The sequence below is a fragment of the Wyeomyia smithii genome, chromosome 1 (genome assembly GCF_029784165.1).
Source record: "Wyeomyia smithii strain HCP4-BCI-WySm-NY-G18 chromosome 1, ASM2978416v1, whole genome shotgun sequence".
Lineage (NCBI taxonomy): Eukaryota > Metazoa > Arthropoda > Insecta > Diptera > Culicidae > Wyeomyia > Wyeomyia smithii.
This window is the reverse complement of record NC_073694.1, coordinates 23,888,496-23,915,958: the sequence shown is the minus strand read 5'-3', so window position 1 is coordinate 23,915,958 and position 27,463 is coordinate 23,888,496. Positions and strand designations below refer to the sequence as shown.

Here is a 27,463-nt window from a genome sequence, read left to right as displayed (position 1 = left end):
AAGGCACGTCATTTGTGGGCGACTCTTCCCTGCTCTCGCATGCCCTGACAGCTGTCAACACTCGCCGCTTATTAAAGATTTCACGAACATACTAACAGTTTGCAGCGGTATTCTACCTACAAGCAAAACATCACCACATGAAGGCCAGGGCCAAAAACAACGGTTGATATGTTTGCTATTCAAAACTTACTGGCCACGGTAGAAAGAAAATTATCGCACGCGTGTTATTTAATTACTTTTTTGGTGCATACCTTTGATACCACCTACGACTCGCACCCACAGTTTGACACTATGCGTTTGCGTTAAGCTTGCGGTAGGAGGTGGGATATTTTTAGCTTTGTTTACCTTTGGTGGGTGCAGTTTTGATTTCGCAGGCTGTTTATTGCCGACGAAATCGATACACGTAATAAAATATTTTATTCGGCAGATTGATATTGAATTCTTCTCCTTGAAGGTTATTTTGTCAACTTGTAAACAACAGTAACATTGAATCGTTTTTTATTCTTCAAATTAATTTTATTCGTGTTATTATATCGTCTAGGGTACAGTGCAAACTGTGATCTTTATTTGAGGGATGTTTCGGGCCATACAATCGATTCAATCCAGCCGATGTATGAAGCAACTCGCGTGTAAATCGATGGTGTATTCGATCCGCATCCACTGCCGAACGACGAAACGATCCTTGTGGCATTTTCACCGTGAATAGATCATTGTCGAAATAGGTTTGATTGCACTTATCCAGTGCTACCGTGTTCAGGTTGACCTTCATCAGAATGTTGGAAGTTTGTAGTGCTGGAAGAAAGGTTTAACCTGAGCATGTAGGTTTACTAGCGACAGTTTAAATTTTACTATCAAGGCTAGTGATACCAAAGCCTTCCGTGGTAAGTACGACGTTACTTGGTAAATCTTGCGTGTCGCAGTGGAAACAGATGGGTTTTACGTACAAGGAAATATTCACTTTTCGTTCCAACTCAATCAATGCAATATCGTTGTAGCGCCGACGAAAAACCGGATGAACATGAAATTTCTTCAAGAGCCAAAAATTAGTATTGAGAAACTAGACGGAAGACAGATTTCACGCCTCAAAAAATCGAATATGAAATCTTACAATATCTTTGTAATGGCGAACATCATAGTTTGTTTATTGCGTGCTGTGAAATTTTCAAACTAATTTACGTGTGAAATTGTGTGTATACAGTGGAAATTGTGATTCCAAAGTGTACCTATTAAGGATCTCAATCAGGATAAGTAGAAGTGCAGTAGTAACTACTACCTGTTTTGATATAAATTTGTTATTTCTTTCCGCCACTCACTGCGGTGTGAGCTGGTTTGTTTGGTGCTGTTTTTTTTTCTATTGTCTCTGTTGCCTGTGCGACGCCGTACGTAGCGTCCACTGTGTAAGGCTGAAATGGAATGTGTAAAGTGTAAATGTATTGTCGTGATTAACGATCTCGTTTGCTGTTTTCGCTGCGGAGGGAGATTTCACTATCGCTGCGGTGGAATAAGTGGACCCTCAGTGAAATTAATCAATGCAAGCGATAATGTTCTGTTTAAATGCAACGACTGTCTATCAGTTCAGAGTTGTGACGAGCAGAAAGTTTCAGTTTTGGATGTTGATGCACTAAGACAGGAGATCAAACAGATTTCAAGTTTGGTTGCAGATATCCAAAACAACATTACTGCTCAGATAGGCAACGCGTTAAAGAGCGGGATGGAAGAAATGAGCTTAAATATAATCAGTACTCTCAAGCAAAGAGGCGATGATTTTGATAAATTTATTAGTGGAAAATGGATATTATGACTAGTTCATTTTTAGAAAATAAACGTAGACAGGAGTTAGTTGAAATGGGCAATAATGTGTCGGATTCTGATAGTTTGAATCGGAATGTGGCAAAAAAGACTAAAAAACGTAAATTAAATGATGATGGTAATTGCGCGAATAACGAAACAGAAGTTTTAACTTTTGCGAGTGTAGTTCGTGGTAATATAAAAAAACGTAAGGCTGGTCCAGTCATTGTGATCAAGCCAAAAGAGTCCTCCCAGAGTAGTGAAGCTACAAGGGAATTTTTAAAGTCGAATTTAGATCCGAAGACCCACAAAATAAGTAACTTTAGAAACGGGAAAGATGGCTCATTTTTTGTTGAGTGTGCAACAAATGATAACATAGAGATCGTGAAAAGTGGTATTGAAAACAACCTTGGTGAAAGCTACACAGCTGTTGTACCCGTTCCCCCGGTGCCAAGATTAAAAGTAATGGGTATGAGTGATCAGTATTCTCCTGACGCCTTCATTGACCTTTTAAAGAGTCAAAACGAGGCGGTTTCTATCGATAGTATCAAGGTTATTAGTATGTACGAAAATCCACGTTTCAAATATAACAAGTTCAACGTGGTAATTGAAGTCGATAAAAAGTCGTATAATAGTTTGTTGACCGCGAAAAAAGTGAATGTTGGGTGGGATCGGTGCCACATCATTTCAGCGATTAACATTTTGAGATGCTTCAAATGTGGAGAATTTGGGCACAAGAGCACAGAATGTAAAAACGATGAAAAGTGCTCCTTGTGTAGCGGGCAACACAAGACATTTGAATGTTTTTCCACTGTATCGAAATGCATTAACTGTTTAAAATTTAATAAAGAACGCAAAATGAATTTGGACGTTAACCACGCAGCATCTAGCTCGGAATGCTCAGTTTACAAGAAATTGTATGAGCAAAAAAAAAGCAGCCTGCGTTTCGATAAATAGCAACCAAGTTCCAAGTGGAATGTGAATCAATTTGATATGATGTATTTGAATATTGCAGGGTTATCTACAAACTACGTTGCTTTGCGACAGATTGTAGAGGAAAAGCGTCCATTTTTGGTATTTTTATCAGAAACTCACATTGTAGATATTGATGCGTTCGACCAATACTCTATACCGGGATACAAAATAGCTGCTTGTTGCTCGCATTCCAGACACACTGGCGGTGTTGCTATTTATGCACAGGAATCAATTCGATTCAATCTTCGCCACAACGAAGCAATTGATGGAAACTGGTTCTTGGGCATTACGGTGGAAGGTGGCATGAAGATGGGTAATTATGGTGTTGTTTATCATTCTCCCAGTTCAAGTGACCAGCGTTTTATGGAGATTTTGGGAACTTGGTTCGAAGTTTTTGTGGATTGTAGTAAATTTAACCTTATTACCGGAGATTTTAACATGAATTGGCGCGATAACCTCAATTCAAATCATTTGAAGCGCTTAGCCGAATTTTGCAATTTGAAACAAATAATCAATGAGTATACCCGTATTTCCAGACATAGTAGGACTTTGATTGACCACGTTTATACTAATTTTGACTCCGTTTCTGCAATGGTGAGTCCCAATTTAAAAGTTACCGATCATGAAACGATTGTTATAAATAATTGTGGTACGGGAAGTAAAATAAATCAAGTGAAATTTAAGTGCTGGAAAAATTACTCGAAACAAAAGGTTTCGGAGCTTGTTGCAAGAAACTTGGACTTTTCCCTATCTCGTAGCCTTGATGATAAAGCAACTATTTTGAACAATGTTTTAAAAAACTGTACTAATCAGTTAGTCAAACAAAAGAATGTTGTTGTTAAGAACTCGAACAACTGGTACAATCTAAATCTTTTGCGCCTCAGGCGAAAAAGAGACAAATTGTACAAGAAGTTTTGTAGAACAACAAATGATAATGATTGGTACAATTATACAGTTGCTAGGAATCTATATTCACAATCTCTGAACAAAACACGGAGCGAATATATACAGGGGAAAATTGATCAACATAAAAACAACAGCAAAGAGTTATGGAGAATACTGAAGTCATTACTGAAACCTTGCAATTTTAATCCGCGGTCCATAACTTTTGATGGCATTGAAGAACATTCTGAAGCAACAATTGCAAGTAAGTTCAATGATTATTTCATCGAAAGTGTTTCATTGATCGATAAATCAACTGAATTGGTTAATGAACCGAATGAAATAAAACGGCCGTATAATGTTAATTGTAGTTTTGAAAGCTTTCACCAACTTACACTAGAACAACTCAAAAACATATGTTTTTCTCTTCATAAAACGGCTGGAATTGATAACGTTAATGCTAGAGTTATTCAAGATTGTTTTCATGTTATTGGGCACGATCTACTTGGCCTTATAAACGAATCATTACAAACGGGGCACGTGCCACAAATTTGGAAGGAGTCGTTAGTGATTCCGATACAAAAAGTTGCTGGGACGATTAAAGCCGAAGAGTTTCGTCCTATCAATATGTTGCACACTTTAGAGAAAATCTTAGAACTTGCTGTAAAAGGCCAACTGTTACAATATTTGAACTCTAACGGTTTGCTGATACCAGAACAATCAGGATATCGGGAAGGCCATTCTTGTGAAACTGCATTGAATTTGGTGTTAGCAAAATGGAAAGAAAACATTGAGCGTAAGGATACTATTGTTGCGGTGTTTTTGGATCTTAAACGCGCTTTTGAAACGATTTCTTGGCCCTTATTGTTACAAACTATAAAGCGCTTTGGAATTACGAGTACTGCATACAAATGGTTTGAAAACTACTTGTGTGACAGAACTCAAAGGACTATTTTCAATGATTTTACCTCTGATCCCATAAGGAACACTCTTGGTGTACCTCAGGGAAGTGTATTAGGGCCTATTTTGTTTATTATGTACATCAATGATATGAGAAGAGTCTTACGTTTTTGTGACATAAATCTTTTTGCTGATGACACAGTATTGTTCATTGCAGCTAAAAATCTCGAAGAAGCCATATTGCATTTAAACAAAGATTTGCGATCGCTGAGCGGATGGTTGAAATTCAAACAACTAAAATTGAATACCAACAAAACAAAATTCATGATTATTTCGCGAAACCGTGTAAATGAAAATGTCTCAGTTGAAATTGATGGTGAGACAATCGATCGCGTGAGTGAGATCAAATTTCTTGGCGTGATTATTGATGACAAGCTAAAGTTCAATGTTCACATTGATAATGTCATCAAGAAAATTGCCAAGAAATATGGAATCCTCTGTCGTTTGAAAAAGGAGTTGAATACTTTCAGCAAGATTCATCTCTATAAATCAATCATCTCTCCTCATTTAGACTTTTGCACTTCCATTTTATTTTTGGCAAATGAAACACAAATATCGAGATTGCAGCGTTTGCAAAATAAAATAATGCGGTTGATTTTGAGATGCAATAGATACACTTCCTCGTCCTTGATGCTTGACGCTTTGCAATGGCTATCGGTGAAGCAACGAATTGTTTTTCTGACAATGGTGTTCATTTTTAAAGTAGCTAATGGATTGCTGTCCCGATATTTGTGTGATCGAATTGTTAGAGGAAGTGACATCCATAGATATAACACAAGAAATGCGGGAGAAATTAGAACACCACATTTTTTAACTAGTGCTTCACAAAATTCATTGTTCTTTAAAGGAATAAATGTATACAATTCGATGCCTAGACACATCAGACGTACGGCGACGCTATCAGAATTCAAGAGACTATGCATTTCACACGTCAAAGCTGAATTTTAAGCAGTTATTTAATTTTTTTTAATTTAGCTAAACTGTAATTGACGAAGTTCTTGTAACGGATGATCTCTGTGGACTCTGCTTATATAGCTTTTTAAAGGAATATGGTAGCACTGAAAAACTATTATGTTCGTCACGAGGGTGATGATGGATTTTGTAATTATTGATGTAGTATAAAATAAAAAAGAGTAGTCTACGAAGGTTTGAAAATCGCGCGCGATGATCAGATATGAAAGACTGAATTTAGAAATTTAATCATTTGAGATGGAGAATACCTTTATTATTTTATTTTGACATTATCAAGATACTCGTCAGAGTAATCGGAACGATTTTAGTTCTGTTGGTTGTTATTGGACATTGGTTTCCTAGCCGGTCTAGGATATTTTCGAGTTGGAAATATTTTCGACTTCCCTAGGTGGGGGCTCTCTTATAAATCACATCGAAGTTGACAGCTGGACTTGTGCTTTGCTTGCTGATCACGGCAGGAATGGCCTCGTCGGGATTGTATCGACTTTGTGGATGATTACACTGGATGTTGGCTTAACTCAGATGCAATTAATGTCTTTTGGCTGACAGTTGCAAATAAATTGATACCGACAACGCTTTGTCGATGAATTACTTGATTTTTGACGAATATTTTCTCTATTTGAATCGCTGCAAAGCATTGGATCAATTGTGAAGAAATTCATATCTGTGATGAAAACCAGTTCGTTTTGTTTGCTTATCTGGTTTAATTGTTTTATAATAATTATCTTGTAGATAAATCGTCTTTCTCAAACCATTGTAGGGGTAAGAGGTGGGACCATCATCATCATCATCATCATCATACACTGAAAATAAAATGAAGGTAAAAACAAAAGATGATTTTGAAGTTAAATTTTTCAGATACACAATTTAGTTACTTAGAGCTTCTCTGAGTAGTTCAGAGTGGGCTTCAGAAACGTTTTTCTAATGACTTACTTTTCCATATACATAAAACATTTTTAACTTGAAACAGTATTGGACATCGGAAAGTTTTTTTTTTTTTTTGAGACGAAATCCATCTATTTGAAAGTTGGATTAAATTTTTTACCTTGAATCCAACCGTAATAGCATAGGTGGAACTAAGATTATTAGTGCCCAAGATAGCCACAATCGGATTTTTATTTCCGGAAACACAATGAGCAGCCGTTAGCAGGAAATTCTCGGAAATCAAGCTAGCACCACAACCCTGGGTATACTTTGCGGTTCCGTCCTGGCTTTCGTAGCCCAATGCTACCATGAATGGAAACTCGCCATCTTCCGCCTCATCTCCTTCGATAATGTGATGTGTCAACCGGGATGCGATTGTTGGAATCCGATCGCACGCTAACCTCGCACTAACGCCCGGATTCTTGGCTGGCATTCTGATACTTGACGGATATGCACTCGGGCAGCAGATGATCGCATCAGTATGGTCGAATCCACAGCGAACTATTTCGCGGAGTCTATTGTCCTTTTTCATTTTCCTGAACCACGAACAGTTGGCTGCCTTCTTAGTTGTCGTTCTCTGAAAAAAAAGTAGGAGGGTGGTATTCAAGACACGACCGCATGACTTTGACTACCGTATTCTTATAAAAAAAAAAAATTCCATTGAAGCAAATAGTAGAGGGAATTGCAACGCTTCTTCTACAAAACTTCTGTAACAAAATTTCGAGGCACCAAAAGGTACCAGTTGCCGATTATTCTCGTTTACTGGTTAGTCCGTCCAGAATTCCAGCCATTTTAGTATTTTGCAGTAGCCATTTATTACTAACAGCCACCAGCATAACGGGTGAAACCGGCACGAGATGACCGGTACTATTTTGTTTTTCCTCCTTTTAGCTGCTAACACCGAGCGTCCGTATGTATCCGGTGCGGTTTAATAATGAAACTGATGGGGTGAAATGTTCGAACGATACGTTTTATACCAAGGTTTCGTCAGATAATTAGAAAGAAGGAGGGGCTACATAGATGATGGAATGGTAGAGACAAATGTTTCTTGAAAGCTGCGCCGGCCGCTGTCGTAATATTAACACCAACACAAACATGCATTTTCGCAAGGTTTTTTCCAGAGGGGATTCACTGCTGTCAAATTTCATATATGTGTGCGTTATCGCAGATCAGCTCTGGTCCATGACGTTTGTTGGTCCGTGACGTTTGTAACTATGAACGATAATGAGGAAATAATCACTACACAACACATTCAAAAAAGTTTTCCGCGGTTTCTCGAGTTTTGATAAAAAAAACGTTCCAATTCTATAATATTTCACATCGATCAATTTCATAACCAAAAAGAACAAAAACCAAAACAAACACCATGTTGCCGAATATGTTGGTTACACGATGTTTGACAGATAGATCCCCCCTGGTTTTTTCCGCTAGCAGCAACATTTGGTAAAACAGAAAATTCAATTAGCCGCTTCTGTACCAAAATTTCGAGGCACCAAAAGGTGCCAGTTGCCGATTATAGTTTCCTGGTTAGTCCGTCCAGAATTCCAGCCATTTAAGTGTTTTGCAGTAGCCATTTACTACTAAAGCCACCAGCATAACGGGTGAAACCGGCACGAGATGACCGGTACTCTTTTGTCTTTCCTCCTTTCAGCTGCTATCGCCTAGCGTCCGCATGTCACTGGTGCAGTTTTGGAATCAAAATGATGGGGCGCCGGCCGCTGTCGTAAAATTAACACCAACAAAAAAATGCATATTTGCAAGGTTTTTTCCGCTAGCAGCAGCATATACATCGGAAACAGAAAGTGACAACAACAATAACAACAAAGTCAGATCGATTGTATCCGTTAGTGTCGACTGTGCTTGGGAAGAGAGGTAGTGATTGGCTGCGCAGTAAGATTTAGACAATCGATATTAATTACCAATTTTTCAATAGTGTATCTCAAACAATAGTTTGTTTTTGTTACATAAATTTAACCGTAAAAGAATTTCTGATCGATTGATGCCAAAATCTCGAAAACCTGATTATAAATGACTGAAAAATAAGCGTTCAAAACCTGACCACTTTTCTCTGGTTTTCCCTGGTTGCATTACTAGATTTTCAAATTCAGGGGCCTAACTTCGATATAGACGTTAGTCAACGTCAAAAGAACACATAATATTAACTGTGATTGTTGTACTTTTAGAAACCATTATTTTACTACGTAAATTAGATTTTTTCGCATGTTGCTTCTTTTGTTAAATGTAACATAATGAGAAATGCAGGGTTAACATATGAAAGATTATAGAAGAAAACTTTCTATTACAGAAGAAAACAAGAATTATTGTTCTACAGCAAAGCCATCTAACTTTCTCGATAGTTTATACTCTCGTTCTGATCTGCTGTTTCGTTTCAGTGTCTTGGATTTTTACATATCGATCAATTCATCACGGACTTTAGTTGCGGATATTTCGGCTTCTGCGAGTTTAGATAAAGCAAGCGGTGACTTCTTCGGTGTGCTGATTGTCAATTTTCCTTACTACCCCAGTGCTGTGTTTTTGTTGTTGTGGACGTCTTGTGGTGTTCCAGATAAGTGATGAAAGCTCACCGTTTTCCCCGTTATTTTTCACTACATATTCGATAATTTTTGTGGCGTTTTTTGATAAAAAAAAAACGAACAGATGTGTTGATTAAATAAGAATGATTAGTATTAAGAAAAGGAATCCTATCGTTTAATGGGCACAAAACTTTCAACTGCAAAAGAATTCGTCACTGCGAAAGATGCGGCGATCGACACGAGGAGGAAAGCCAGTACTTTAGGGTGTCCCAAAAGAAATCGATGTTGAAAAAGTCAAGGTACTTAGCCCTAAATTGAAAGATTATGTTATTTATAGCATTTTTGTAGAACATTTCGACTTTCTAAAAAATTGTTTTCAGGTTGCCCAAACGTGATTTATGAAAAAATGACTTTTTCCAGCTACAAACCCACTATTTTGCACTTTTTTCAATTCTGTTCGATTCCTAAATTTTTCCATATATTTTTTTATTTTTTTGGGGTTGTTTTTGAATATTTTGCATGGTTCGGTTCAGCATTGCATTCAGTTTTTTGACTCCCAGAGCCCGTTAAACATCACAAAAAAATTAATTTTTCTAATAATTTAACGCGATCAATAATTTAAATAACCCTACAAAACACAAATAAAACAAATTTTGATCAAAAACTGAAATTTTCATTGCAAAGCGGGATTTACGACGAAAGTTTACATACAAAAAGATACTCGATATCTTATCGCGGAGCTGAGATAATGGCATTTTTATATGTGATGGAAAACTATGCATTTTAAAAAATATGTTAAATAACTGTTTTATTTTGGGAGGTAAATAAAACAATGTTCAGCAAACAAATGCATTTTTAGATGGCTAATAACTTAGCAGAAGGTTTGAAAATTCGGAAAAATTTACGAAAAAAGTTAGAACGGAAATTGTGAATTTTTAGTGCCTTCTATTTGAAAACTCAATGTTGCTCGTAACATATAGACAGACATAGAGACATAATGTCTTCGGTAAAGTTTCTTGTTTTAATATAACCTAAAAGTTTGTCGAAGACACCGTGCATCTATCTTATTCTGATTAAAAAGTAATTTTTTTATCTCACTCAAAGTTGAATTGATCACACATCTTTCTAATATAAAAGCTGCATTTTTTAATATCCTGAAACTCCTACGAACATACCTTATGGCTATAATCATCATTTGAATCACTATTATGAAATAATACGCACAAACGGCAAAATAAAACACTGTGCAATGGAGATATTGAGCTTTAGTGGCATTTTCGACAAAATGCATAGTTTTCCATCACATGTAAAAACGACAATATCTCAGCCCCCCGATAAGATATCAAGGATCTTTTTCATGTTTCAGTTTCAGTTCTTGATCAAAAAATTTTTTATGTGTGTTTTGAAGGGTTTTATCTGGAAATTATGAGGAAAATTCACTTTTGTGTGGTGTTCAATGGGCTCTGGGAGTCAAATAATTCAATGCGATGCTTAACCAAACCATGCAAAATATTCAAAAACAACCCCACAAAAATAAAAAAATATATGGAAAAATTTAGGAATTGAACAGAATTGAAAAAAGTGCAAAAGAGTGGGTTTGTAGCTGAAAAAATTCATTTTTTCATAAATCACGTTTGGGCAACCTGAAAACAATTTTTTAGAAAGTCGAAATGTTCTACAAAAATACTATAAATAACATTATGTTTAAATTTAGGGCTGAGCAACTTGACTTTTTCAACATCGATTTTTTGACGTTGACTAACGTCTATATCGAAGTTAGGCCCCTGAATTTGAAAATCTAGTAATTCAACCAGGGAAAACCAGAGAAAAGTGGTCAGGTTTTGAGCGCTTATTTTGCAGTCATCTATAATCAGGTTTTCGAGGTTTTGGCATCAATCGATCAGAAATTCTTTTACGGTTAAATTTATGTAACAAAAACAAACTATTGTTTGAGATACACTATTGAAAAATTGGTAATTAATATCGATTGTCTAAATCATACCGCGCAGCCAATCACTACCTCTCTTCCCAAGCACAGTCGACACTAACGGATACAATCGATCTGACTTTGTTGTTATTGTTGTTGTCACTTTCTGTTTCCGATGTTTATGCTGCTGCTAGCGGAAAAAACCTTGCTAATATGCATCTTTTTGTTGGTGTTAATTTTACGACAGCGGATGGCGCCCCATCATTCTGATTCCAAAACCGCACCAGTGACATGCGGACGCTAGGTGATAGCAGCTGAAAGGAGGAAATACAAAATAGTACCGGTCATCTCGTGCCAGTTTCACCCGTAATGCTGGTGGCTTTAGTAGTAAATGGCTACTGCAAAACACTTAAATGGCTGGAATTCTGGACGGACTAACCAGGAAACTATAATCGGCAACTGGCACCTTTTGGTGCCTCAAAATTTTGGTACAGAAGCGGCTAATTGAATTTTCTGTTTTACCAAATGCTGCTGCTAGCGGAAAAAACCTTGCAAAAATGCATGTTTGTGTTGGTGTTAATATTACGACAGCGGCCGGCGCAGCTTTCAAGAAACATTTGTCTCTATCATTCCATCATCTATGTAGCCCCTCCCTTTTTCTAATAATCTGACGAAGCCTTGGTATAAAACGTATCGTTCGAACATTTCACCCCATCAGTTTCATTATTAAACCGTACCGGATACATACGGACGCTCGGTATTAGCAGCTAGAAGGAGGAAATACAAAATAGTACCGGTCATCTCGTGCCGGTTTGACCCGTGATGCTGGTGGCTACTGCAAAATACTAAAATGGCTGGAGTTCTGGACGAGAATAATCGGAAACTGGTACCTTTTGGAGCCTCGAAATTTTGTTACAGAAGTTTTGTAAAAGAAGCGTTGCAATTCCCTCTACTATTTGCTTCAATGGAATATTTTTTTTTTTTAGGAATACGGTAGTCAACGTCATGCGGTCGTGTCTTGAATACCACCCTCCTACTTTTTTGGGACAGCCTACAGTACATATGGTTGAATTCAATTCTAAATTGTATAACAACGAAGCAACCAAATAACGAATTGATTTCAATCACAGCAATCATTCGATATTAAAGAGAATAAATTTTTCATTTAGGTTACGGAAAGCGCGAAAAGTTTCCTGCAAGACAATAGAGATTATATTAAGATTTTTCTAGAAGATGACCGGAAGCCGATTCAATCACAAAAGCTGAGCAATTGGGTTGTTCAGCTATATCGGTTTTTTATATCATTCGAAAGATCTGCATTTTCTAAGTAAAACGTGATGTTAAAAAACTTTCTATCGTTGTCCTTCGCTTTTTAAATCATGATTTCAAACTGCTCGAAATCTGCTCGAAATCGCTACAATGACAATTTTTAATCTCCATTTAAAAATCGAAGGATAATGATATGAAGTTTTAAAAAATCACGTTTTGCTCAGAAAATTACACTCTTTCGGATGATATATAAAAATCGGAAATCCGTGAATAGCTAAACAACCCATTTCAAACTAAGCAAGCGGGCGCACACTGTTTCCAAAGCTGCAAAAACGTGATAAAAATCATTTTGACCCAAAAACATTGATTTTAGAGCCGTAACGTCTTCAGCAAAGTTGTTCCATTAATTATTCTCCATGCTATATAAGTTACAATTCCATGATTAATCCACTCAATAGTGATAAACGAGTTTTACTTTTCTCATCTAGGAATGTAGCAATACACTTCAGCAAATTTTAAAAGAAACAACTTTATTGAAGAAATCATACTTCTATCTATTGCTAGATCGCCATTAAAAAATTTTGTTTTCTATTCAATTTTTTCGAAAATTGTAGAAAATCACTATTTTCTACAATTTTCGAATGCTCTACAAAATTGTTTGCAACAACGAAACAAACAATTTCTCCGAAGAAGGTTTATTTTTATCTCATATGTTTTTGGTTGTTGACGATTTTTACTAGAATAATGCGCTAATTTACACTAATTACCCTTAAACCAAAAAATAATGGTTTTGGAGTAATAGTGTCTTCAGTAAAGTTGTTGTGTTAATTATTCTCCATTTTGTAGAAGTTAGAATTTTGTGATTAATCTACCTAAAAGTGAGAAATGAGTTTTATTTTTCTCATTTTCGCAGCCATTTTTCCATTTTGCTGAGTAAAGTTTTAGCACATTTTGTAAGAAACAACTTTGTCGAAGACAGTAAACTTGTATCTGGTCATTTGAATGACCTATTGTGAAGTTTTCTCTAGAATGCCCCTCAAAAACATTTTTTTAATAAATTTTTATAGTGATTTTCTAAAATTTTTCAATGTTATACAATGTTGTCAACTACAATAAAACACACAAGTTCACCGAAGAATGTTTATTTTTATCTCTCAAGTTTATTTAGTTATTAAAGATTTTTATTAAAACAATGCACTTATTTATTTACAATTATCTGCACAGGAGACAGCGAGAGACAAATGCCTATATCTGGACTAAATGACGTTTTACTTATACTTAAATATAGAAAAAGTTCAGTCTGCAGATATTGGCAGATTTTATAAAGATATATGTTAGTAAATTAGTGCATTGTTTCAATAAAAATTATCAATATCCGATGAAATATGAGAGAAAAAAATAAACTTTCCTGAATGAAATTGTGTGTTTTTTGATAGTAAACAACAATGTAGAACATTGGAAAATTTTAGAAAATCACTACTAAATGTTACATTATAAAATGATTTTAAGTGGCCATCTGTAGAAACCTCCACAAAAGTCCATTAAAAAAGGCATATAGAAGTATAGTACCTTTGAGCAAGTTGTTTCTTATAAAATGTGTAACAACTTTGCCGAACAAAGTGAATTTTTATATGCAAAAATGGAAAAAAGTAAAATTCGCTTCTCACTGTTAAGTGGATTAATCACATAATTGCAACTTCTATAAAATCTAGTTTTTTGGGTCAAAATGATTTCGATCACGTTTTTGCAGTTTTGGAAACAGTGTGCGTTCAAGGTAACATTCGTAATGGTGCGGGAAGATCTTGTCGCATTACGTGGAACCAGGCGAGAAACCGATTCCTGAGGCTGAAGCTGCAGTTTGGATTGCTGGAGATGTGAAAGGCCAGGGCGACTATCGCGCTGCTCGCGTCCATCGAAGATCGCGAAAGAAGCCCGGAAAGTGCTCCAAGACCATCATCAAACAGTAAGCCTCACGTCAAAGGTCTCGTTACTGAAGCGAATCTGCGACAACATTATTCGGAAGGAGAGGACATGGCGTAGCACGTTTTTGCTATGGGGGCCTTGCGAATTTCGGACAAAAGCTGGTCACGATGATCCTGAGGAGTCTTTCGAGCTCATTCGATGAAAATCAGACAGAGTAAGAAGAAATCACTGACCTGTGACTATTGCAAGAAAATGGACCGCCTACAGAGGGATTTTTTCCTGGAACAACGAAGCGAAACAGAAGCCTGAAAAACCGAAAAACTATCGTCGAAGAAAATATATTTCAGTTCGTTTTCATTTACACTTTCGACTAAGCGGAACGAGAATCAAGGCCGTAGATCATGGACGCAGGATCGGGTAGCCACACCGTTGCAAGTCGAGCATTTTTAATGAAGTTCCTGCTGAAAGTGAAATCTGAAGCAACGGAAAAGATTCACAAATATGTCGAGCTATATCTAGGCTCCGGAAACGAAGCTATGGAGCCCGGCGGTCAAAATATATAAGTCAAAATATATAAAGTGATCAAACAACGGTTTCAGACGGAAGAACTCGGTACCAAACGGCAAATAACTCCAGTCCAAAAAGAAAAATGAAACAGGACGGAAAAATAAAAGTGACAAAACGGCGTTGGAATGAACAACCCATACAGTGTAGCGGAGCACAAAGTTGAAGCAACCTAGCAAAAAAAATTGGGAAGCAGCACAAATATAATTCAATGAAAAAAATATGACGTTTCAAACGACTTTAATTCAACAAAATCTTCTACAGGTCTTTAAGGATATCGGAATGCAATATCCAAAGTCTCAACATAAAACAGAGCTCCTTCGAGTGTCGACAGCGGATGTCTCCTACACTACCCTATAGACCGTTCCGATAATTATAAATACACTTACGATCAACCGTCATTTTAAATAAGTGCAGTATTCAATCAAACGTTGGCTGCGTCCTGTTGTTTACATCCAAAAGAAACAGATGCTGTCATTTTTTCTAACATCTAGTGCGAAATTTTGAAAATGCGTAGCCTTTCTCCCGAGCAAAGAAAGCGAATTGTGCACAAATGGGGCACCGTGAGTGGTCTTTCTATGAGGAAATTAGCCAGAGAAGAAGGTATAAGTGTCGGAGCAGTTCAAACCGCATTGCGGAAGTATTGTGAAGAGTGCACATTTACTGATGCCCCAAGACGTGGTAGAAAACCCGGGCCTGTTGGTCCCACAATGGACAAAAAGGTTAAGGAATACTAGAAGCGGCATCCTTCAATATCAGTACGAGATGCGTACGAGATCAGTACGTTATGCGTGCTAAGGGAAGAATGGGTCTGCAGACCCGTCGGAAGCAGAAGCAGCCAAAACGAAATCCAAAACAAGCTGAATCTGTGAAACCGAGAGCTCGGAAGCTTTATGACAAACTTCTGACCAAAAAAATGGGGTGTGTTATCATGGATGACAAAACCTACATAAAACTGGACTATAAGACTCTGCCAGGACCGCAATTTTATACATCACCGAAGGGAAAGGATGTCCCTGGACCAGTGAAAGCCATTTACACCGAAAAACTCGGCAAGAAGGTAATGGTTTGGCAGGCCATTTGTGAATGTGGGAAAATATCTCGTCCATTCATTACGAATGACACAATGAATGGTAAAATTTACGTGAAAGAGTGTTTGCAGAAAAGGTTGTTACCCATGGTTAAGCAGCATAACATACATCTTTTGGCCCGATCTTGCTTCCTGCCATTACTCTAAGGATGCACTAGGGTGGTATAAAACAAATAATGTCACATGTGTCCCAAAGGAGAAGAAACCTCCAAACTGCCCTGAAATTCGCCCCATTGAAACTTTTTGAGCTTTGACCATGGCAAAACTGTGGAAATATGTCAAACCAGCGAACAATGTTGAAAAATTTAAAAAAGATTGGCTTAAAGTGGTAAAAATGGTCGAAGAACACACTGTGCAAAAGCTTATGAGTAGTGTTAAGAGAAAAGTTAGAGAACTCGCGTATTCTACGAAAAATAATCTCAACTGGAATTGAAACTGGAAAGAAAACACTTATTATCTATGTTTCAGAATAAAATGACCCGAAAAATCCTGTATTTTTTGTTTTATTCAAGAATGAAGATGTATTTATAATTTTCGGAACAGTCTAAAGACAGGAACGCGCAAAAGTTGGTCGACAAAGAAATCGTTTCTTTCAGTCAAAATTCAGGAAACAAAAAACTTCCTATGTTTATTTTGGTAGTTTAACTCACATATTTAAAGGTAAAAATGTACGTTTATTATTTTGGTTTGCCAAATCCAAACTGCCGTACCTTCCGCATAACCCCTTTCATTAAATTTTGTACAGTGGTCTTATCGACCTTATTCGTCGCCAAACGCCAGCTTGATTTATTCTGCTGCTTGTTTTCGATGGATTTATTAATTTTTTTGATATTTCGTGTGATCACTTCTCAACACTGTTCGAAAGAGCAGAAATCTGGGCTGTCAGGAGGGTTGTGGTCGTAGGGAACCACAACCACGTTGTTCGATTCGTACCACTCGATCGCCTTTTTCTCATAGTGGCAGTTTGCCAAGTCCGACCATAACAGCACAGGCGTGTTATGTTGTTCTAGAACTGGTAGCAGCCGATTTTCCAGGCACTCCTGGACGTAGATCTCTTGATTGACGGTTTCATAGTGATGGAAATGCCGCTTTTTAGGCAACACGTGCATATGGCCTGCCAAACGAGGTATTTTTTCAAGAACTTGGATAGTTTGACGGTTTTTAAAATAAAGGCCACCTCCCCTTTTCCTGATACGGTATAAAATTCCTGTCCCGGAAGCTGCTCGAAATCAACCTTCACATAAGTTTCGTCACCCACGGTCGAACTTTGTTAGCAGATTACAGTTTTTCGGACCACCGCTTTGCCGAGGTGTTTTCATCGTAATCTGAGTTCGCAACCTTCACCGCCTTAAACGCCGACAACCCGGCTCGTTTCTTGGCCCGCTGCACATTAATATGGGAGACAATGAGCTTGCCAGTGACGTACCTGATGGAGGGGTTAGGATTCCGCCTATAATTCGCTACCACCTTCTTCATCGTCGTTGCCACGTCCGAATTACGATTGCCGCCGTTTCTAGGCTTCCTGGCGGTCGATAGACGCTCCCTGAACACTTTTGAAATACATGTTATGGTCGATTTGGCCACATCCAGCAATTTCGCCTAGTTGGCGTGCGAGAACGTCGGATTCTCTAACTGCGCGAGCAAAATTTTGACACGCTGTTCCTCTTGCTTGGACGCCATTTTGAAAACTGGAGAGCAACCGGTGAAAACTCATTTTAGCAACTATTGTATATACAACCAACTTCCAAATGCAACATTTCATCGTTTTTTCCATGCATTTTTAACAGAAATACACCAATTTGAAGTCGACCAATTTTTGCGCGTTCCAGTCTTTATACCTTGATTCTTCGAAAAATTAATTTCAATAATATCCGACTCCACTCAACCAATGAGGGGCATAACACAGTCTGCTCGAGAAAGAGATGGTTAAACATCCTGAACGAAAAAAAGAAGAAATCAGCTCTTGGTGAAGATCGTAGATCGTGTAAAATGCTCCGAAAACTTAACTACGGGGTAAGGAGAGCCACCAATTGCAGATTTGGATCGTATGTGGTGTAATGGAAGTCCTGATGATCCTGGGAAAGATCAAACAACCCATCTCGTTAGTACCCACTTCCCAGCTGCCTTGCAGTTCCTCAGCTCTTTAACTGTTTTCTTCACCCCGTTCATGGATGGTGGGTCCACAGCTTGTTTCGTATCCATCCTGCTCGTTTCCTCTTATTTATCCTCTTATTTACGGGATTCAGGCTCACCTCCCTGTCAAAGCGGATGAGAGGGGCTGACTAAAGAAACCGTAGAGCTCGATCATGCTGGTAAATTTGCATGCTCCCACAAGTTAGCGTCTGGCGACCGCTGAGGGCATGCATGGGGGTGTGTATCCACCGATAGCGGCAAACGAACAGTCTCGGCACCTGCACCAAACTCTTTTAGTAAAGCCGTGTGACAACGGCAAGTTGAGGGGCGGGTCTCAATACTCCGAGGTCTTGAGGGCCTTCTGGAGATTTGGAGGAAAACGTTCGGACAACTCGTCGATCTCGTACCGGCGAAATGATCCTGGAACTTCACAGAGTTGCAAACAGAAGGGAGGTACCTACGAAGAGGAAGCTCAAAAAGTGGTGAAGACCGCGGAGGCAATTTATCTCCAGAAGGGCCTTTCTGGGACCCATGTAGCGGTGGGAAAGCCGCCGCATTAAAAAGCAGAAATAGTGCAGAGCCAATCATCGATGTGACGTTCGGTAGCCCGGGACTGATTACGAACTGGGAGGTAGACGACGGCCACACTAATAGCGACCTCCAGTCGGTCAACTATAACGTGGAAACGAGACGGCAAGTGACGGATAGAGCCAAAACTTCAACCATTCGCAGCTGTAAGTCATCTTATCGGGTTTTAATTGATTTTTTTCGGTGAGATCGCATTTCGATGCCGATATCGGGAGGGTTCCCTCAAGTGCTGATCAACTCATTGCTACACTACTACGGGCGTGCGACGCCGCCACGCCTATGTCTTGTCAGATTGGAAATGGAAGGCCTGCCTTCATGCGAGACGGAGGATGCAACGCCGCGTATCGATGTGCGAAGATCGTAGCGCCGAGCAGCGTTCAAACACATACGTAAGACATACGTAACACTGGCGTTTTTTTTTTCTGGTACACGTTGCCCCATAGTACTCCGTACCTCGTCCTGTCCAACTGCTCGACAAATAATGAACATAATGAATTTTCTTTTTCTCGGCTTTATCGAGCCCCAAAGAAAGTCCCATAAGGAACTGTCAAGAAGTTATTTACAAAAGCAATGCAGCATTTTTCGAGTAGGAACAAGACAAATGCAGGGCTGCGCAGGTACACTGCCTTCAAAAACAACTCAAACAATTATTTTATTCAGAGTGTGGTACCATTCGAGTAGTTCATTTTGTACCAACTTTTTTGTAAAATTTCTTCCTGAGTGTTACGTATGTCTTTTGTATGTGGTTCAAATCCGCTAAGGTAACAATTAAGTGCGCAATTGAGACTAGTAAACGAACCTGTTTCTATAAAATGTGAAACATAGACGCCTACGGACCTTTGGCCTCCGGCTGTTGAGTCACCATAAACAGTGAGTGATGGCAGCCGTGTAGAGGCCAAAGAAGCGGTAAGGGTAACGCACGATAAACATATTGAGATTGAAAACTCCCTTATGATGAGCAAAGCACCGGGACCTGGCAGAAGCCCGAACCTGACCATTAATACGGCTATAAGGATAGCCCCCGGGTAGTTCAGGTCGGTCCTGCAGAAATGCTTAGACAATTACCTTTTTTCGGACAAGTGGTATCACTGCCGAAGGCTTTTGTAAATGTAGATTCACGGTGGATGCTCCGTCACCAAGACGGCCTAGGCAGCACTCGAGTGTGAAAGGGGCATTCGCTATTGCGCACGTCACGCTAGACGTGAAAAAAAAGTTCAATGGTGCTAGCTGGATGAGCACACTCAAATGTAGAATTTCTAAAAAGATGTAAACTGAGCCTGAGAAACGTTACAGTACAAGGTAAAATTGTTGCAAAGCTTACAACAGGGCATACAGTGGAGTCACTAGCCCCAACAGATGCTACTCTGACAGATAGAAGAAGAAGAAGACGTCTCGTGGAAGGATTTCGCTGGCAAATTGCAATCGCAGGATGCACTGCGATAATCAAAGTAGTTGGATGAGACTGATTCCAGCTTTGGAGAAAGGGAATTCAGATCAAGGAAGTAAAATGGAGTATGCAAGGAAGAATACAGTGAAAGCACATACATAAGACATACGTAACACTGGCGTTTTTTCTGGTACACGTTGCTCCATAGTACTCCGTACCCCGTCCTGTCCAACTGCTCGACAAATAATGAACAAAATTGATTTTCTTTTTCTTGGCTTTATCGAGCCTTAAAGAGAATCCCATAAGGAACTGTCAAAAAGTTATTTACAAAAGCAATGCAGCTTTTTTCGAGTGGGAACGAGACAAATGCAGGGCTGCGCAGGTACACTGCCTTCACAAACTACTCAAACAGTGATTTTATTCAGAGGGTGGTACGATTCCGTTTGGGGTTAAAGTCCCTCCTCAAGGTCCCAGAAACCACTTCCGATGTTGGTCATGTGTCTGTCGCCCATCGTTTGCAGAAGGCAAGGCAGACCGGTATCGGAGAAAAGGCAACCCGAAGCAGCAGTTCTGCTGATGGCCGCCGTATGCAAGGTACCGGATCCTCTGATATGACTGCTGCATCCAGGTGAATCTTCACAACGCTAAGGGAGCCTCCAGCGTCCTCAGTAGAAGATTCATCAAAGAGCAACTAACTGTTGCTTTGGTCCAGGAACCATGGGTCAACAACACTAGGGTTCCTGGCCTTACGGATTCAAAAGGAAGGTCAATCTAATCTAACACCCAGCCCAGCAGCAGAGTAATCAAATTCACTCCAATTACAGAATTCATTCAACGTGACGTTGTTGCCATTATAGTGGAAGTTCCGACGTCCAACGGGAAGCAGGACATCCGCTTACTTCCCCGGGGACCTGAACGATATCCCACCCCTCGAAGTCTGCGCACTCGTGAGGTACTGCAAAGCAACCAACAAGCCGTTCATCATCGGTTCCCATCACACGATTTGGGCCAGCTCAGATACCAATAATAGTGGTGAATATCTTACTACCAACGAGGTCAGTATATGCAATGTAGGGAACAACCCCACCTTTACAAACGCCATAAGAGAAGAGGTTCTCCACCTCACTCTCTGCAGTGCAAACATCACTGAAAAAGTCAAAAACTAGCTTGTGTCTGACGAATCAAGCATGTCAGATCACCGACATATCATTTTTGACCTTGAAGCTAATCCTTTGAAAAGTGAAAACTTCAGAAACCCGAAGAAGACTAACTGGTCCTGGTATGGGTATCATTCAGTCAACTCCCGGTCACTCTGTTCAATCGACATACGCACTTCCGCTGAACTTGATACCGCCGCACGTGATCTTGAGGATAGGATCACTGATGCCTACAGTGGGGCGTCTCAAAAATGCACCAAGTGTGAAATCCTGCGGACTCACCCTTCATATGATGGAAAATGGGGTGAAGAACAAACTAGAAAAACAAACTAGAAAATGATGTTTTCAACTGTTCCCGATGACTTTTTTGTAAAAAAGCGGTAGTTTTTATGTTCAATCCAAAAAACATGTTTAATTATTGAATTTTCTGAGATACCTAATCCTTTTATATTTTCCTTAGGGCCTAAACTATTAAGAAAAACAAAATTATAGACAAAAAACGGATTTTGAAGAGGGGTGTTCTACAAAAAACTCTATTTTGTCGTGTTCAACGTACAGATAGGACAACGCAGTATTCAGCAATTGTTTATCTTTTGAAATTTTCCACAACTTTGCTGAAGGAAGCTATATGGTATATTGAAAATTAGAAAACATATTTTTTATCTAACTGTTAGGTGGATTGATCGAAAAACTAAAAACACTAAAAGTGTGGCCTTGTTCTATGAAACAATTTTGCTGAAGACATTGAGTACATAAAATCAATTTTTCACAGTCAAATCTAGATGATCACGATTTTTCTAGCTTAGACCACTGTGCACTGTGGGATTTTCAAATAAATCTTTTCATCAATTGTTAATGTCTTGAAATATAACCCTTGGAATGTGTAGAAACTATTTTGAAAGTTATTTCATAAAATGGTGGGTAAATACGTGCTGTACAATAAGTATTTCGTCGTTTTTATATAACTTTTTTGTACTTTACGACCTTCAAAAGGGCATTTCTCAAAAATGTACCGTACGATGATTTTGAAATTTTGACCAGAGATTCTGGACGTCATAACAAATCGAATGGTGTACTCAAATTCTTTGGTGCATTTTATTTTATAATAACGGTCTGTGGGAGCATCGTGGTGTATGCATGTCTGTAGCGCGTGTGAGGCTTGCTATATAGCGTGTGTGGCTAGTAGTATAGCGATTAAAATTTTCTTTTTATAATTGTAAATAAATCACTTAATGCTGAATTTAATTATCACTGTAAATCATTCAGAACTAAATAAAATATTTGCCATGTTGGAAAAAAATGCTCAGTTGTCAATAAATGGCATTGACAAACACAATTAACCCTTTTTTGACTTCAGCTAAGCCTCAAAGTTTATCTGAAGAATTTCTGAGCTAGTGAGCCTGAATCACAGAATTTTTCGCGCAAGTCTTACTAATTGCAGCAATCAGTTGTAAAATTATCTACGCTATCGTAAAAAGCAGAAAATTGTTATTTGAACAAAGGACAGCCTCAAAACAATTCAATTTCATTCTTGTTTTGAATACGGCAGCAAGTGAAACCGCATGGCTGCACACAGCTTCTGATGTTGTTTATTGTCGCTACCGGTGCCAGCTATAGAGGTAAACGTCATCTGGGGCAGAGAGACTATCGAATTAATTAACCCCAATTGAGTGTATTCCCAAACCTATTCCAAGAAATACATTGACATAAGACAGGCTGTCGTATTCTACGTTAACTCTGCGGTCGTGTCTTATAAACAACCTCTTCAACTTTTGACGTGGGACTACGTCTTTGTTTACTATAGTGGGACGCTTCCTGTAAAATTGGAAATGAAACTGGCAAATGTTGCGTCAGATTTCAAACGTTAATAACAGCATAACCACATGATTGATAGCAATAACCAATATGTTGTTGGATAGATAAAATGTAAAACAATTAATATGTATATGATAGTTATCACTCTAATTTCATTGCTAAGCGGTAAAATTGATAAAAAGTTTCAATGAAAAATTTTCCCGAATAATGAACCAATTACATGCGAGCATTCCTAGCACAAACGACGTGAATAGACACCATCCGATCCGTGATATTCTCTGTATCAATATCTAAATAAAAATTGACAGAGCCTCCCCGTCCCAATAGGTCACTTTGTTTTGCTTCCATGAGCTTAGACTAATATGATGTCTCGAAGGTAAAAGTTTTTCAAAAAGTTTGAAACAATCCCCATTCTTGAACAATTTCTGAGCCTGCTTCCAGAACCTAATAAAAACTGATGTCTTGAAAGGAAACATGCCGGTAAAAGCAACTGTACCAGTGGAGTAATGAACTGCAGGTCTCTTGTCGTTTATGATTGCAGCTGTACTCTTCTATTCGTACAGCAACGATACTATTCGTATTGATGTGGTACAGTTTTGTTCGTACATTTCTATTCGTGTGCAATCGAGGAAAAACTGCAATGCTGCTGTTGGTGGTGATTAAAAGTTTATCTCATAAATATTAATACCATAAATTACTCAAAAAGAATTGTGAATTTTTGCAACGGATATTTATATAATTTTATCTTCGATATTCACTAAATAATCGCGACCGGATACTATGGGAAGCGTAAATTCCTAAATATATACATTTATAGAAGAGTAAGAGCCTGCGAATACTTTTGAATTTTTTGTTTATTTACTAAGATTCATTCAGAATCTCTTTTTACATTTCAAAATGGTTAGATGATATATTATTATTCTAAGCTTTACTAAAATAAACGTATGCACTAAATTCTGTTTTTACGCGACTTTTTTTTACGTGATTTAATTTTACGCGATTTTTTTACGCGATTTTCTCGAAATTACGCGATTTCCTTAAAATTACGCGATGTGTGACATGGGATATATTGTTTATGAGCCAAGATGTAACACACACACATAAACACACACACTTACCACATAGCTTAAGGTGTTGTAACGACGCAATCTTTTTTACGCGATTTGCTCCAAATTACGCGATTTGTTCGAAATTGTGCGATTTTTTTACGCGATTCTTTTTTGCGCGCACGTATCAATCGCGTAAAAAGAGAATCCAGTGTATTAAATCTAGAAAATCTATAACGAGCGTATTAGCAGAGTGATTGAGATCAATCAAAGAAATAGTTATCGGTTTCCGTTATACTCTACTAAATTTTTTGGAAATAAATATTGAAATTCAGTCCGCAATAAGCACTGAGGAAGACTGTACGTCACAGTCGAAATATATATTTGCGGACTGAATTTCAATATTTATTTCCAAAAAATTTGGTAGAGTATAACGGAAACCGATAACTATTTCTTTCATTGACCAGTGTATTAGCTGTCTTCGTAATACAGCGTATGTAGTAGTAGGTAAATGAAAAAAATTGTCAAGCAAAAAACAAAAGTGTAATTGGGGATTGCTACGATTTTTTGCTGGAACTTGTTAATAATTTTGTTTAAAATATCTTCTTATGTTTGCCAATATTAACCTTTGTAAGGGCTTTCATATTATTTTGAAAGTAAGATCCATATTATGGATATGATTTAATCAGAGTTAAATAAGACCAAACCATTCATTATGGTAACGTGAGTATTATTGGATTTGGTTTTTGAGGATATAGAGTTAATTCTGACTTTGACGCATTACGAGAAATTCTTGGTGCTTCTTCAACAAGCACGATATGCTTGTGTCTTGTCAAATACATGTTGTTTGCACAAAAAAATACTACAGGCATAATATCGTCAGATATAAACGATATATTTTCGAGTGTTGTTGAACCTATTTCAAAAATTGATTTCCAGGGGAGGCTGAAAAATAAAAATACGTACAGTCGCTGAGAAAATCCATTGACTCTGTCTGCAGACTCTGTATGTTTTGTAACAAAAAATCCCCTAATTACAGTGTTTAGTCCCACGTCACCATTTCATACAACCCTAGGGCTGTATACCTTGTAGTATTTTCATCACCATCTGAAAAGTCAATTTTTTTACCGCAAACGTTAGATTCCAACCTCCGGTTTACTCCTTATTATATTGATTCATAGCAGCTTGGAGGTTGCTTATCTGAACATCATGTATCTTGTAGAGAATGGATTATCGACATCTGAGCTCTTCAATGCCTTAATGTATTTGGCAGCCAAAGACACAACCACTAAGTATTGTTGAGGATGAAGGATTCACAAAGTTTTGTAAAACGGCCGTGCCTTTATACAAATTACCGAGGAGGAGGACATTTACAAGAATGATGAACACTAAATACGAGATCCTCAGCGGAGTAATCAGGACAAAATTGAGAACTATTGATCAATTTAGTATGACGGCCGATAAATGGACTAAAACATCGAACATGAAAAGTTATTTGGGGATGACAGTGCACTTTCTTGAAGGAATCACAATGAAATCCGTTTCTCTTGCCGTTATTCTATTAGAAGGATCTCTTTATCTTGCTGACCGAATGGGAAATGTTTGTAGTGAATGGAATGTCCAAAAATCTAAGGTAACAACATATGGTATTCAAGATACAGTAAAATAACTCACCATATTTTTCTTGCAGATAAATGTACTTGTCACCGAAGGGGGGGCGAACATAGTAGCTGCAGCCAAACAAGTTCTAGGAGAAAGTAAGCATCTTGTATGTGTTGACCATTTTCTAAGTAGGATGACAACCGTCGCCATTGAAACGTCGCCACAATTTAAAGAGTTGGTGGTTGAAGTTCGAGAAATCGTTAATTACTTTAAGAAATCGGTCACCGCACCGATGAGTTCCGTAAAATTCAGACCCGCGAGGGAAAACCCGAAGCCGAAATGAAAAAGGATGAACCCACACGATGGGGAAGCACATTTGTTATGTTGGATTGGTTTATCGCTCTTATTAATCAAATAGGAATGGTACTATTACATAATACGAATGTAACAATGTTGATCAGATCCGAATTGTCCGCGGTAAAAGAAGAATGAAAATATACTGCAGCCCATTGCCCATATCATCACCGAGCTCGAGGGTGAACAAAAAGCGGTTTAAAGATTTTGAGCTGGTCAACTCTTTTCCAATTGCAACACTTCTAGATCCTCGTTTCAAAACGATGTACTTCACTCCTTTACTCCATTCGAAGGCTGTATCGGAAATGATTTTGCAAACCAACAGCTCTAGTGATGATTATCCTGCTGCAACACCATGCTCATCATCAGATAGTTTGTGGGAACTACATGAACAGATTTAAATGTAATTTAAATCTCTCGCTGATTTGAAATTATATTGAATTAATTTCTTTATCAGGTTGTGGAATGCAACGCGACATTGGAACCGGATACTCCCGGTGAAATTTCAGGTGAATTGAGGAATTGCCTACCGCAGCCGGTTGTCGCCCGGACATCAGACCCATTTCCCCCGCGTAAAAAACTGTATAACGTTGAAGCATGTAACCAACATCATAAATAAGACTAAAAATCAAACATATATATCAACGACGTAAACTGAACACTGCGACAGACCATGGACCTTGCTTCCATCTAGCATCAAGCCGAAGTGGCTTCAACTTCTTAGAAAGTGAATGGAACTTCTCTGATCATGCGAACAGAACTACAAATTTCAACAACTGACACTCGCACCGACAGACTATTTCACCTGACTGATGTCCCGGTTAGAATAAACTCATACATATGTTCGTAGCACCGATACGTTCAAAGAACGGTACCCCGCCGCGTCAAAAACGGACATCGTGCGGCACTTTGTGGACGCCGGGTATGCCCTTTCCGGCATCTACAACATCTTTACACTATTGGACAACGCTCAGAGCATCGAAAAAAAGCCCGGTTCCGGGTTCAGCTTCAAAGGATGCTGAAGAGAAAGACCGAGGGAAAAGTGGCTAAATCGCTGCGCGCACTTGGTTGGGAGGTTGGTGCATGCGGTAAAACAGTGAAAAAGTGTCTGAAGAACCTGGACATTAGGCTGTCCCAAAAAAAATCGATGTTGAAAAAGTCAAGCTGCTCAGCCCCAAATTGAAAGATAATGTTATTTATAGCATTTTTGTAGAACACTTCGACTTTCTAAAAGGTCGTTTTTAGGTTGCCCAAACGGGATTTATGAAAAATGACTTTTTCAAGCTACTACACTCTTTTGCACTTTTTTCAAATCTGTTCGATTCCTACATTTTTCCATATTTTTTTTTTATTTTTGTGGGGTTGTTTTTGAATATTTTGCATGATTTGGTTCAGCATCGCATTCAATTATTTGACTCACAGAACCCACCGAACATCACAAAAAAGTGAATTTTCCTTATAATTTTCAGATAAAACCCCTCAAAACACATATAAAATTTTTTTTTATCAAGAACTGAAATTTTTACTGCAAAGCGGAATTCAAGACGAAAATTTACATGAAAAAAGATCCTTG

The 27,463-nt window shown here is 38.3% G+C and overlaps 1 protein-coding gene and 1 long non-coding RNA gene across 3 annotated transcripts in view; one reads left to right on the top strand and one right to left on the bottom strand.

The window, feature by feature from the left end:
• The window catches only part of LOC129717901 (uncharacterized), a 121,831-nt gene that overhangs the window by 45,485 nt on the left and 48,883 nt on the right, over nucleotides 1-27,463 (bottom strand). The window contains exon 2 of one of the 2 annotated variants that reach the window (XM_055668171.1): nucleotides 6,623-7,078. The exons of the other annotated variant lie outside the window; for it this stretch is intronic. Coding sequence (XP_055524146.1) covers nucleotides 6,623-7,033 — 411 coding nt within the window. The 5' untranslated portion in view covers nucleotides 7,034-7,078. The remainder of the gene's footprint in view (nucleotides 1-6,622; nucleotides 7,079-27,463) is intronic. 2 annotated transcript variants of the gene reach the window in all.
• On the top strand, nucleotides 568-25,784 carry LOC129717907 (uncharacterized). The gene is made up of 3 exons (XR_008726775.1): nucleotides 568-881; nucleotides 25,157-25,567; nucleotides 25,625-25,784. It is a non-coding gene; the product is annotated as an uncharacterized LOC129717907 (long non-coding RNA).